This window comes from Anopheles darlingi, chromosome 3 (assembly GCF_943734745.1).
Source record: "Anopheles darlingi chromosome 3, idAnoDarlMG_H_01, whole genome shotgun sequence".
In the NCBI taxonomy this organism is placed as follows: Eukaryota; Metazoa; Arthropoda; class Insecta; order Diptera; family Culicidae; genus Anopheles; species Anopheles darlingi.
In genome coordinates this window covers 25,636,730-25,649,237 of record NC_064875.1, presented here as the reverse complement: position 1 = coordinate 25,649,237, position 12,508 = coordinate 25,636,730, and the positions used below count along the sequence as shown (strand labels likewise).

The following is a 12,508-nucleotide window of genomic DNA, read 5'->3' as shown; positions in this document are numbered from 1 at the left end:
GCAGCTTAAATTAAATTAAACGCATTTCTGGCTTAGCATATTCATGCTAAATACTCACAATATATTTATTCTGTCTTATAAATGGATAATTTATTTCCATGATTGGTAGAAATGGAAAAACAACAAAAACAAGTTGTTCACAGAGACAATAATGATTATACTCTTTGTGCGTTCGAACATGATTTTAGGACAAAGATATGGATTACAACGATTGCTTTACGAAAAATTAGCAGCAAGATGCGAAGAAACATTGACCGAGTAAACGCTATTCAATTCTCTCAATTCATTTTTATTTTTTATTGCCTCCATGAAAACCTTCTTAATGTCAGAGAGAGTAGAATAAAGAGTAAATGTCTGAAAAGGGTTCCAAACCTCCTGGTTTATTTGCAATTTACAACAGTCCTGTAAAAATTGGTGGATTTTTATACTAAATATGGTAAATAGAAGATACAATATGAAAGGTGATAAAAGATAGAAAATAGAAAATAGAATAAATAGCTTATTCTCACTTGTTGGTTATTTGCGGATGGGTTATTGAAATTAATATGTCGGTAAACATTCTGCAGGTCATACCATCTGCAAAGTTCATATCAATCGATGTCGATCATGCCATCTGTGTTACTCTAACCATCTGTTTTCAATTCAATCCCGTCTCGACCACCAGTTCGCGGCATATAATTGTCAAAACACCCGCCATTACCGTTCCCGAAAAATAAGCCATTTTCACCTACATCTTATCGACGAATGCTGGCTGTTTTCTCCTAGATCCAACCGATAATCGCTCGATCCTTCCCATACTCCCAACGCCTAGACCATGCTGACCGGATGATCTACGATAATGTTAAGCTATCCCGAAAGAACAGGAAAAAAAAACCGCATGGATAAACAGAACTCCAAAAGCCAAAGAGCTTTGCGCTTGATGTCTCTGCCGGGCCCGGAATGACCGCTTACCGCTCCGGTTGACGTCTTTGATGCGTTGCCAGTGGCACGGAACACCCGTTCCGCACCGAGCAAGAGAGAGAGACAGAGAGAGGATCGCACAAAGGAGGTGAACCCCTCAGCCGCAGTCGCAGCCACCGCGGGAGCTTTTGATTCTCAATCCATAACGGTACTCAGTATTCATAAGGTTTACTTATGCTCGTTCCGTTTGCCCAGTCTGGTACCCAGCTGGCCTCTGATGAAAAAAAAAACCTGTAATCCATTCCTGCACGGGCGTGTAGTATGCTCTTTATGCTCACAGCAGTGGCCAAAGTGCGGCGAAACCTGGCGGGTGCATGAACTTTGCTTTTTATTTATTTACGGACCGCTCTTCGCTGGGTCGTGGCGGATTTGACGAGGCCAGACAAGAAGGCCAGTACCAGGCCAGGCAAGTCCCTTCGGGGCTTTTCGGTTTCCAGGGTTCTCGCTCCTTCTTTGAGGCAAGGACCGCCGCAGAGACGGCGTCGACCGGAGCCGACCCTCTCTAATCGGCGTGCAAGTGATTATGACCAAATATTTGCGGGGTTTTAGTTCCACCTGACCGACTTTCAATGTAAATCTCTCCTTCGCGCAGGTATCCTTTCTGCAGCAGCAGTACCATGACCAGGCCGGGCCAGGTCAGGCCAGGGCTACCCTGCTCTGAATTAGAGGTTTGCGGATTGGTTACGCCATCCCCCGGTGCGCACCTTCGGATCCTTTGGGAGTGAGTGTCGCTTAGTCCCTCCAGTTCGCCATCGCAGTAGCCTATCGCTTGCATCTTAGCGACGTTCCTTCGCGGGATTCATGTGTGCGTGTGTGTGTGTGCGCGCTATGCACGTCGTATCTTCTTACCGGCGTATTGTTGGGCGAAGAATAAAGTCACGCGGCACAACAGAAGCCGGATTCGAATCGACATTAAATGAAGTCTCTTCTTTCGAGCACACACAAACACACCCCTTCACACCTTTGGGCATTGTTGAGGAGGTGAGTGGCTTAACAATCGAGGAGTGACGGGATTCCAGGTGTACTTGCGAGTGTGTGTGTGTGTCTGGATCTTAAGATCCTTTTGCCAAAGATAGCTCGATAGTGCGGGTGGCCTCTAAACCGCGATAGGTATTGTCTTCCAGTTGCCACAAACCAAGTTGCTACTTTATGTGGTTTCGGTTGGTTCTTATCGTATTTGGGTGAGTTCAAGGGCATTCCAGGCCTTCACAGAACTTCCATTACATTCTCCAACTTATGTCCAACTTATTCTATATTTGAAAATTCTTAGCTGGTAATGAAATCATATTTACTCTCTATAATCTGTGTTTGCTTAACACGAATAAAATCGGTTTTAGTTAGAATCTTGCCGATCCTTTTTCAATCATTGCCCTTGTCCCTAGTAGTCATATCGAAGACCTTTTCGAAGCGTTTTGTTTCTACTAGTAAGCTCAGTGGTATTTCTTTGTTAAAATCGATAGAAAAGGCCGCAAAAAAAAGAATTATGAAATTTCCAAACTGTACTTCATTTCTGAAATTTCCAAACTAAATCAAAATATCATACTCAGCTGTTACTGGAGGACTGGACCTTCTAACTGGGGAAAATAAAACAGACGAAAAAGTGTAGCATATGCTCAATCCTGCGGACAAATCTGAGTTGAACAGTTTTCAACAATCTTAGGGTGTCTTGGATTGATTTTACTAAAACAAGAAAATTTCACTGAAAAACCAACCATCATTGGAGAAGTTTGTTAGAATAGTTTAGATAGTATCAATCCAGAAAATACTGCTCTTTACATCTTTTCTTAGTTAACAAAATTATCTATTTCCCGCAGATTCTTACTGAAGCGTGTTTTAAATGGAGGAAACTAATCTTATTGCATTAATTCATTACGTTTTCTTCACTCAATATCCAATTTTAGGCGAACTTATAATTGGTGTAACAAATTAAATGAAGTAGACTTAAAATATCGGGGTCATTAATTAAGATCCTGCTATTACAACCTAATGTCTGTTAATAGGTTTTTAAGAAGCATCAACTTCAACATGAAACCTACTGCGTGCAGCCAGACAAATGGCGTGAGACTACTGACATTATCAATAATCAATTGATGGTGTGCTAATAAGAGGCGAGAGACAACTCAGCCAGACATTCAATTAAATCAAACCATTACAACCAACTACTACTACAACTACTCCACGTACCACTTCTCCTTCTCAGTCAAATTGCGCAAGAGAAACACTCCCAGCGCTAGCGCGTTTGGTGGCCACCAGACCCGAGCAGCTCATAGAAAACCCATAAAAGCATAGCCAAACCGAAGCACCGAAAGCGACGCACCAAATGTGCTAGAATGCTGAACCGTATGCTGACATATTAATAGATTTCCCATGCCCTCGGTATGGTACCCCCCACGCATTACTATCACCATGAGCACCAGCAGACACCCATTCCCGTGCGTAGCAACTGGGCTCCGGTGTGAGACATTGCCACCGTCACACGCCACTAATCTTATGCTCAACGTTGGGCCTCATAGTCCTTTAAGCAGGACTATTTACTCGGTAATGGTTGCGGGCATTCATCCCCCGTCCCTTCCAACCATTCGAGCTACGCGAATACAATCGAACAGTGCGTCAGACCAACTTCTGCCGACTTCGGGAATCCTTGGATTCGATCAGAACCGCAGTAGAAATTCGCCTTCGCTTAAGGCGAACCTCTCTCTTCCTCTCTCTCTCTGTGTTTCCGGTGGTATTGTCTGTTTTGTGCGGTCGAAGCAGTATTATAAAACTCAAATACAATGATCATCTATTTCACTGTAATTCTATTACAATCCCCTCGTCCCGGTATCGGCTCCTCTAGTGTGCCGTTTATGCCACGTCAAGAATGAGGAAAGGACTAAAACAAAGGCCACCGCTGTGCCGGTGCGGTACATCCTGTATGCGGCACTAAAAAAGGGCGAAAAACTATAACTCTCTCTCTCTCTCTCTCAATACACATCTCGACGGTGGTGTGTGCGTATGTTTGAAGACGCGTTGCGAAGGAAGTTTATCACCAGCAGAAGTAGCATCAGGAGCGAGCATACAAGAGATCGAAGACCATGGTCGGCATGGTGCCCTATTGGTTTACCATCCCCTATTGCCCCTCATCTGCTGCTTCGGGTATCATATTTCCAGCCCGTCTCTAGCAACCTCACCGGACTGCCAGATGATGCGAAACGAGACAGACTGCTGCTGCTGCTGGCGATGCTACTGGACTGGACGAGTCGCCGAGTTTCCTTTGATCCTGGCTCATGTTTTCTCTGCTGATTGATTCGCCAGTTATTGCTCGTTCAGTCCAATTAGGTCAATCAGACTCCTTAGGTCCACGCACTGGAAGGAGTCTGTGGAGTTGTTGTAAGCTGATGGTCGTGCCGGTCAGTACCGCAGTAGCACCATAGTTACGCCAGTGATACCAAAGTGTATCTCTTGAGCTCGCAGAGCTGACCCACATTTGCTTTGCTTGATTGGTTTCCTTCTCCTTGGTTTCGTTGGTAAAATTAGGAGTCGGTGGTGCCAGTGTGACGCATTGCTCCTTCAGCTGCTGACCAACAATCATAATATTTTACTTAAAATAGAACTCAATATAGATTGGTGATAGGATCTGTTTTATCGCCTCCTCCAAAAGTGCTCCTCTTCATTTCGGTCACTAAAAGACGGAAACCCTTTTTCCTGGTCCCGATACAAACCAAGAGGTCGAGTGGCTTCATCAACAACAAGGACACTTGACAACTTAATAGATTATGATCCATTTTCGTAAACCCCTAGTTGCTTCGTTGCTCCCTTTTACAATTGTGTGAAAAGCATTCCAGCAATCACCTAACCTGAAGAGTCTCTCAATTTAGTTCCCTTTCCCTTCGCGAACCAGCGAATGGCTTCCTGGAATGGAGGGAGGGAACCAATGGGACATTATCACAAAACAGGTGAACTTTGGTGCTTAATGGAAGATAAGACACTGGGAATAGGAAAAGAAGGTCCGGCGGTCCGGCGATTGCCAGACAAAACCACCAAAAAATCCCAAACATGGTTTGGTCGCTTGGCTGGGAGCCGGCAGCCGACGCACGCCATGTCCCAGACCCAGACGGCAGGTGGACGCGAAGCAACATTAAAAAAAAAACAAAGCAGAAAGTTAAAGCAAAATGCCGCGCGCCCCGCAAACCTGGCAGTGGCTGAAGTCTTCTGGCTAGGATCTGTGGTCTGAAGTGCGGTCTCTAGTGGAGTACAGACGTGGCGGCAATCTAATCGAAGAGAGAGCGGACACGCGATAAGCAAACGACACAAACAGGACACCGCACCGGGACCTTTGGGCGGTTTTTCGGATTAGCAACACATTCAACAAGCGCGCACACACACGCATTGTGGGACAAACAAGGTCTTCGGAAGGTGATGTCTGCATCCTGTGTGTGTGTGTGTGCACGCGACGCTGTTGCACTGGACAAACAACAAGAGCTCCTCGAGCACCTTGGACCAGGAAGAACCGAACCGCAGAGCGCGCGCAACGAGTTGAAAGATGGAAGGAAACCGAAAAGACAAAAACAAAAACTGGCGAGCATCTGCACCTGGCCCCCTTTGGGTGCATAAATTTCGTGTCCTGCACACACACACACACACACGGCGAAATCACGAAACATGGATCGTGGATCCACGCCCTGCTGTACTGCTCGATCGCTCGGCAGCCCTCTGCACACACACCCCTCTCGCCGATTGGTGGTGCGCTGCAGGATGTTTGCGTTTTTGGTGGCCCGGTGTTACGATCACGATCAGCGATCGCAAGGTCTGGATGATGTTCTCCAGCGAAAAAAAATTGGCCAGCCTTTGGCGGGGATTTGGAATAAAGTTCTGGAGTTTCAAGAAATTGGAGAAAAATTTAAGAAGAGTTTTTAAATGATTTTTTTTTTTCGCATCAAGAATCCAATTAGCATCCTTAGAACACCGAAACGGGATTCACAGTTCCATCAAAATTGTAACGAAATATTCCAAATTTTGCTTTCGATTGGTTAACATTTTTCAGAAATTCCTTTTAGAATGCCTCAAGGTACGTAACAGAGTCGCCTTATTTTAAATTCAGGTTTGCTGCATTAATTCCTTGCATTTTGCGCCATCGAAATCGTACGCCGGAGTGTCCGAAATCGAGGCCCAAAAATGGCCCGAGAATCGACGAGGAAGCACGGCTTGGACCAGCAGCAACAAAAGCAACATTCAATCAGAAATGGGCAGCAGCAACAGCAATCAGCGACCGCTGCGCTCGCATCATCATCATCATAATGTTGCACCTGCCGAAACCAGTTTTGGGACCGTTCGGTGGTCCTGCTCCCTTTTTTCCGTTGGACCAAAATGTGGCCCCCATGTTTAACTTCCACAAGACCGGAGCACGGCACGGTCAGAAGAAGAGGATGCTTCTTCTTTTCTCCAGGATGCCGTTTGCGCAGTTCAGAGCTTTCTTGAGTAATTTGCGCTGCTTCCCTTTACGGCGGGCATCGGGTCCAGGGGGCATCATCATTAATGACCATTGCCCGAATGCGGGTGACCGGAGCCGAAGCCGAAGCCGGAGCAGGAGCAGCACGCGAATGGCGCACTTATCGTTTAGCGCATGGAGAGCCACGCGAGAAAATTGCGCGAAATGCCTTCCACGCGACCGCGGATCGGCCTTTTTGGGGAGGGAAGCATTAATTTCATTTTTTACTTCAGTGCGTGCGTGCCGGCGTGTGTGTGTGTGTGTGTGTGTGTAAATATTTGCGCTGGAACCTGAAACTGAACTGCCGGCGCGTGATGTGGGTATTATTTTGTTTTAAAATTTTGCTTTCAATCTATCAACCTTGAAGCTGAGGCACACTGTTACTTTCATCGCATCTTGATGACGCACAATTATGCGGGTTGCTCTCGGTCGTATAGCCAGCTAGCTAGCTAGCACAGCCGCTTCGCGTCCGTCCGTGTGTCACCATGATGAGAGGATGGATGTCCATTTAAAGGGCAAAACGATATTACAGATGATGGACGGTACCGCGACACGTTTTCACTTTTAGCAGCGCACCGATCGATTAAGAAAGAAATGGAAGACATTTTGGACAGTCCCGGACATGGGTGAGAGGAAAGGAGGGAGTGAATAAACTGTCATCGAACGGTTCGATTACGAACGGACGCACTGCGGTGTCCTTACCTCTGGAAATTGACGCGTGACAGCGTGACAGCGACAGCCACGATACGGGACCACCATCCGCGTGCATCTGCGTGCGCCTTACTGGAGGTGGCCCTAAAGCTGCTGCCACTTCTCCTGGGAGTCAATTTGTCACATCCTACGTCTGCGAATGCTATTTATAATGAGTGTTCGAGATAAGGGTGTTTCAATTGATTGCTAGACGATGGGAAACTTTCGGCTTAATGCTATCTTTATTTACTTATCGAAGTGTATTAATTAATAATATTAACGTCGTGGGATGCCAAAAACTGTCAGGGATAGTTAAAGTGCAGCTAGTTCTTTTAAATATCTCCTTAAAATATGAACAATATAAAATGATCATGGGACCAAGAAACCACTGTAATCGTACCAGGTGAGTTGCTTCTTAGTTCTATGACGCCACACATGTAACAGATTTAAAGCTTATTTCTAAATGTGTTTAAGAATTGAAATATTGTAAAATTATTCCATAGATCTTTGTTAACCTTTCTCTAGAATAGTCTCTATAAAAAGTCTCTAGAAAGAGAGAAAAACAAACATGACTAAACATGCAATACAGGAATAGAAACACTTAACTTTTACTAGACAGAAAATGTATATCAAACCATACCAGCAATAATGAAATGGTAATTGAGTAAATAAACATCAGAACGATTATAATCATATTTTCCTTTGTATTATTACGCTGTTCGCATCAACTACTACGAACTTAAGTTATGTTTGCGCTGTTATATTTAAGTTTTTTTGCCCGCGTCCATCTTAGCTTCGCCTATTATGGATTCAACGGTTCTTCTACCGATCCCTTTTTAAACTTAAAATATTTTATCTATCTATTATTTATGGGAAAACTCTCGACTTCTTTTCAATTATGGTTTGATGCAGAGCCATAAAGAAGCCTTCTATGCAAAACTATCATTAGTGTACATTTGGTCACATCAAAATGCTCCCAACATTCTAACAACTTCTAGTAACTTCTGGAAACTGAAGTGACCAAATGTCTGAAAGTGACCAAAAAATCTTGTCTGAAAATCAAAATATATTACCAGGAAAAAAATAACCTAAAAACGATAAATTGATTTTTTCATATGAGAAGGGCTGTAATACCCATTTGTACATTTCGTTTAAGCACCTTTTTTAATTTGCTGCAGACTTTTTTATGCATCAGATGTGCTTCAATAAGCCAGTCGCAACCAAAAGCGCTGATAGAATCCCACAAATTAAAATTCCCAATAATGAACCAGTTTGTGGGATCAGGTCAATAGAGCAGACCAAGAAAATGCAAAACTGCAAATGATGAAATATCAATAAACCACCAGCTAAAGGATGCCATCATTATAATAAGAAAACAAATTTCCTAATGATTGCCCGACCCCGCCTTTTCACTCACCACCTCACTGGCTTCGCTGCTCTTGACACTATTTGAAAAATGTTCGCTCATCTTACCGGCCGACCGACCTGTATCAATCCTAGCCGCCAATTCAATTCAATCCAAGGTCGTGCCCATCTATCAATCGAATCGAGCGTACTCTGTCTGTCGTGCTGCATCTGCCAAGGCTCGGCTTCGGCGGTTCCGGAAGAGGACGCGGGACGTGGAAAGGAAAACAAATCAATCCTTTCACGGGCACGTGGTGCTCCTGATGGTGGCACTCTGCGGCATACTGCTGCTGCTGCTGCTGCTGCTGACTCTGCACTTGGCACTTTGTGGCATCGAGCAGTAGGAGCAATCGAAGCGACTCATCTTGAAGAAATCGATCGATGGATCGATTCGCCCAGTGGAGCAGGTTCACATTCCGGAATCCATTACGTTTTGCCATTTGCTGAAGTCGCCCTCCCTTCATACCGCTGTTCGCAGTAGAGTGTATCGGACAAACGTTCCACACATAAGTCACTGGCTGATGGGCTGCCGGGTTCCTGATGATGTCCTGATGTGGCAACAGCGGAAGAGACGCAATACGCAAAGTAGTATTCACACAAGAGAGCGCATCACTTTAACCGTTTGGCCGTGTTCGCATTACGTTTCACCAGATGCAGATGGAGATGAGAGGCTTGATCCGCGGATACCAAGTAGAACCTCATCATCGGCAGCAATCGTTCTACTCGTAGGACACGTACGGCTAATGGAATCGCAAAGCATCCTTGGCATGATATCCACGACTGATCTGAATCCCGTAAAGTGAAATGCTCCAGATGCGTCAGAGAGGAAAGGTTTTTTTTTCCTAGTTTCCTATTATGTCCATTTTGGTGTAAGGTCCTTAGTAGGCCAAGTACTTCGATCGGAATGCGGATTTAAAACTAAACGGAAACTAGAGCTCCGGAATCCTGGCTAAAACTAATGGCCATCATTTTACAGAACCTATCAGCATCGGATTACTACCACTACTACTGCTTCAGACCATTTTCCGTCTGCCAAAAGCCAGTTGAAGGCTTTTCCGTGCCAGCTTTAAAGCAGTTCCCATTTTCGCACAAGACACATCTCGCAAAGACGGTTCATCACCGTGCGCGTGAGTGTGTAACAATGCGAAAAATCGAAGGAAGCCAAGCTGTTTCCAGCACATCAAGCACATCACTCTCGGCCAGAACCGGAAGGACACTGCGTCGCGACCGTTGATTGAGCGGTATCCTGCCGGCTGGAATATGGCGCATAGCGAGGAACAGTAAGAGCAACAAAGTAAAGCAAAGTATTGCCACTAGAACAGAACCGACACCGCGGGGGGAAAGCCCATACTAGAGACGTTGGTAACGTGCGCGCGGTGGGCGAATGGTTGCAAAATGAAATCCTATAAACCTATAAAAGGAGATTGAATAGAAAATTGAAGTAATAAATTTTGAGACCTTAATAAATTAAAGTGATTCTTGCTTCACTTCGAGGCCACTTTTCTTTTGTCCTGTCGCTTTCGCTCGCTCGCATCCATTTCTGTCATCCTACCTTACGGGCCGTGTCCCCGGGTTTTTCGCTTACGTGTCCCTGTCCCAAGAATGTCCGTTCCTGTCCTGTTCATGGGTCCAGCATAGCGAGACTGGCAGCGAGCCAGCCAGCCAGCCAAGCAGTGAGCGAGAGCAAAAGTGAAGCTTTCAGCAACAAGGCGCACCACCCGCTGACCGCACTGTGTCACCATAGCGCATGTATATGTTGACAGTTCGCGATGGAAAACGGTTCGGAATGGTCTTCTGGTCCGGGTCCCGAAGTAAACAGTACGCCCGGAGGTCTAACACACTTGCAGAGGCATCCGCCTGGCGCCCGAAAGTTGCCGCGATCGGCCACCCGCAATGCGATGAGGTGACCGAAAATTGACCGATGATGGTTATCGAGCGATTAAGGGACGACGCTGGCTGGCTGGGCAACCGACGGGGCCTGAGTGGTACATGGCGTTCAAGTGTTCCACACACACACACACACACACATACAAGCACAGGGGTTAAGTGAATTGTTTGGCGCAATTTACGATCGTCAGCGAATGTCTAGCCGGTAACGTATCATTCGGTTCCATTTGGTAAACTCGCTTTCTTAGGGCATTTTTTTGGGGAGAAGGTTTTTTTTTCGAAGGGTCGAAGGACAGTCTCGAGAGAGAAATTGAGAAAATGTGGCTTCCTGTTTCGGCGGTACTTGACAGTGATGGGCTGTTGTGACACTTTCATGTCCCTTGGTTCTGTGAAAAGTTTACTCAAAAGCAGCTTTACGCATTTTACTGTTTGAATAAACAATGTTAGATGGTGCAGGATAGGCCAAGCTGAGTTGTGGTGTACATTACTTTATTAGAATCCTATAGATCTTGTATTTTATATTGTGCTTTAAGCACTGCAGCACTGACCGCCTACAATCTAGCATTATTTGTTAAAAATTTTCGTTATCACCTTTGTTACAACCAGATTTACTTCGCCTTTTATTTAACAAGTAGGATAATATCGATGTAAGCTATTCTTTAAGCAATCGTAAAAAACAACATATAAATGATTCTTAGAAAGATTTAGATGTGCAAAGAGCTCATTTATTACAATAATATTTGAAGAGTAAACTAACGACAAATGCACCAACACAATTGCATTTTTAAAAAATAATATTGACAAACGTGGATTAAAGATGCGCCAAAATCAATCTCGATCACTGTAGAACTCGAACATCTTCAATGCATTTAGTTCTGCAGCGAATTTAAAACGTATAAAACCATTATTTAACTTTCAAACAACATTGCACTTGAGTAATTACCTGGACGCTGGGAATCTTGGATTCTGACGTACGATGGTCGTTTGACTGGCATACTAAACCTTTTGTACGCGAAAACAATAAAGCAATTCGTCTCGACACCCATTCTGTTGTAATATACCAATACAGTCGTCCCATCGTGCAGTACCTCGGTTTTCTACGGATTTTAAACAAATTAAAAAAAACACTCAAACCATTTGCGAATTCAAAACTGTGTACCTATGCGGAATACTTACACTGATCGGATTGGAGGTTGAATTCTCCATTACACTGTGGTTATCCATTGCATAACCTATCGGTATGCTCACTTCTACCATAGTGCCGTTTGATTGTTGATTCTCTACCTCTGGAATGTAGCTGCAGCAAACATTAAACTGCTTCAGCAACTTAGTAGTGGTCGCTTGTTTTGTCATTTCTAAGTTGAAACTATGACAAGAATACACCCGAAAGTTAACCTGAATCATTCCCTCGCCGAAACCATTGACATTCACGTAAAAATGCCTAGTATTATCGAGTACGGCATTCATTGTGACGTTTTTCGTCATCTCGTCGTCCTTGTCGTGGATTAAATTAATATGTACCATTTGTTTCATATTTCCGTAATGGATTGACACATTTAAATCATTTGATGAATTTAAAGAGAAAACCATTTCGGCTGAAAATTGAAGAAATGATTCATTAGCTAGTAAGTTACCAGAGCGTTGCAGGGTGTCAACACTCACGTTGAACAATTAATTGAAGTTCCAAGCAACCCTTCTTTACGCTGCGGTCAATGAGAAGTGGTATGTCGAACGATTTGTTGGAAACAGTTTTAAGTGCATAATGTAGTTCTTCCGATCCTACAAGCCATTCGTCTTCCGGAAGTACGGTTATGATTTTTCTGAAGCTATCCGAAATGACGCCTTGCATGACGGATGCATTTAATCGGATCTCCAACTCGCCCAACTTCATTGGTTTTACTAGGAATGATACTGGTGTTGCCGAACTGGGAAATACGGTCACAATTGTCGATGCGGCTGGATTTAAAACGGAAAAGTATTCAATTATCTGCTGCCAAGATGCACAACATAACTCTTCTGCTCATTTACCTCCGGCAGGACGATCGACAAACAGTATCTGATTCTTTGCGTTAAACATTGTCACGTTGGCCTCAAATTCCT

The 12,508-nt window shown here is 44.5% G+C and overlaps 1 protein-coding gene across 1 annotated transcript; it reads right to left on the bottom strand.

Annotated features, from left to right (window-relative positions):
* Positions 1-11,214: 11,214 nt before the first annotated feature.
* LOC125954363 (uncharacterized) lies at positions 11,215-11,815 on the bottom strand. Its single transcript, XM_049684575.1, has 3 exons — positions 11,585-11,815; positions 11,352-11,505; positions 11,215-11,283 (listed from the first exon to the last, which is right to left on the bottom strand). Exons 1-3 carry the CDS (start codon positions 11,810-11,812, stop codon positions 11,237-11,239), a joined length of 429 nt encoding a protein of 142 aa, XP_049540532.1. The 5' UTR covers positions 11,813-11,815; the 3' UTR covers positions 11,215-11,236.
* Positions 11,816-12,508: the final 693 nt, after the last annotated feature.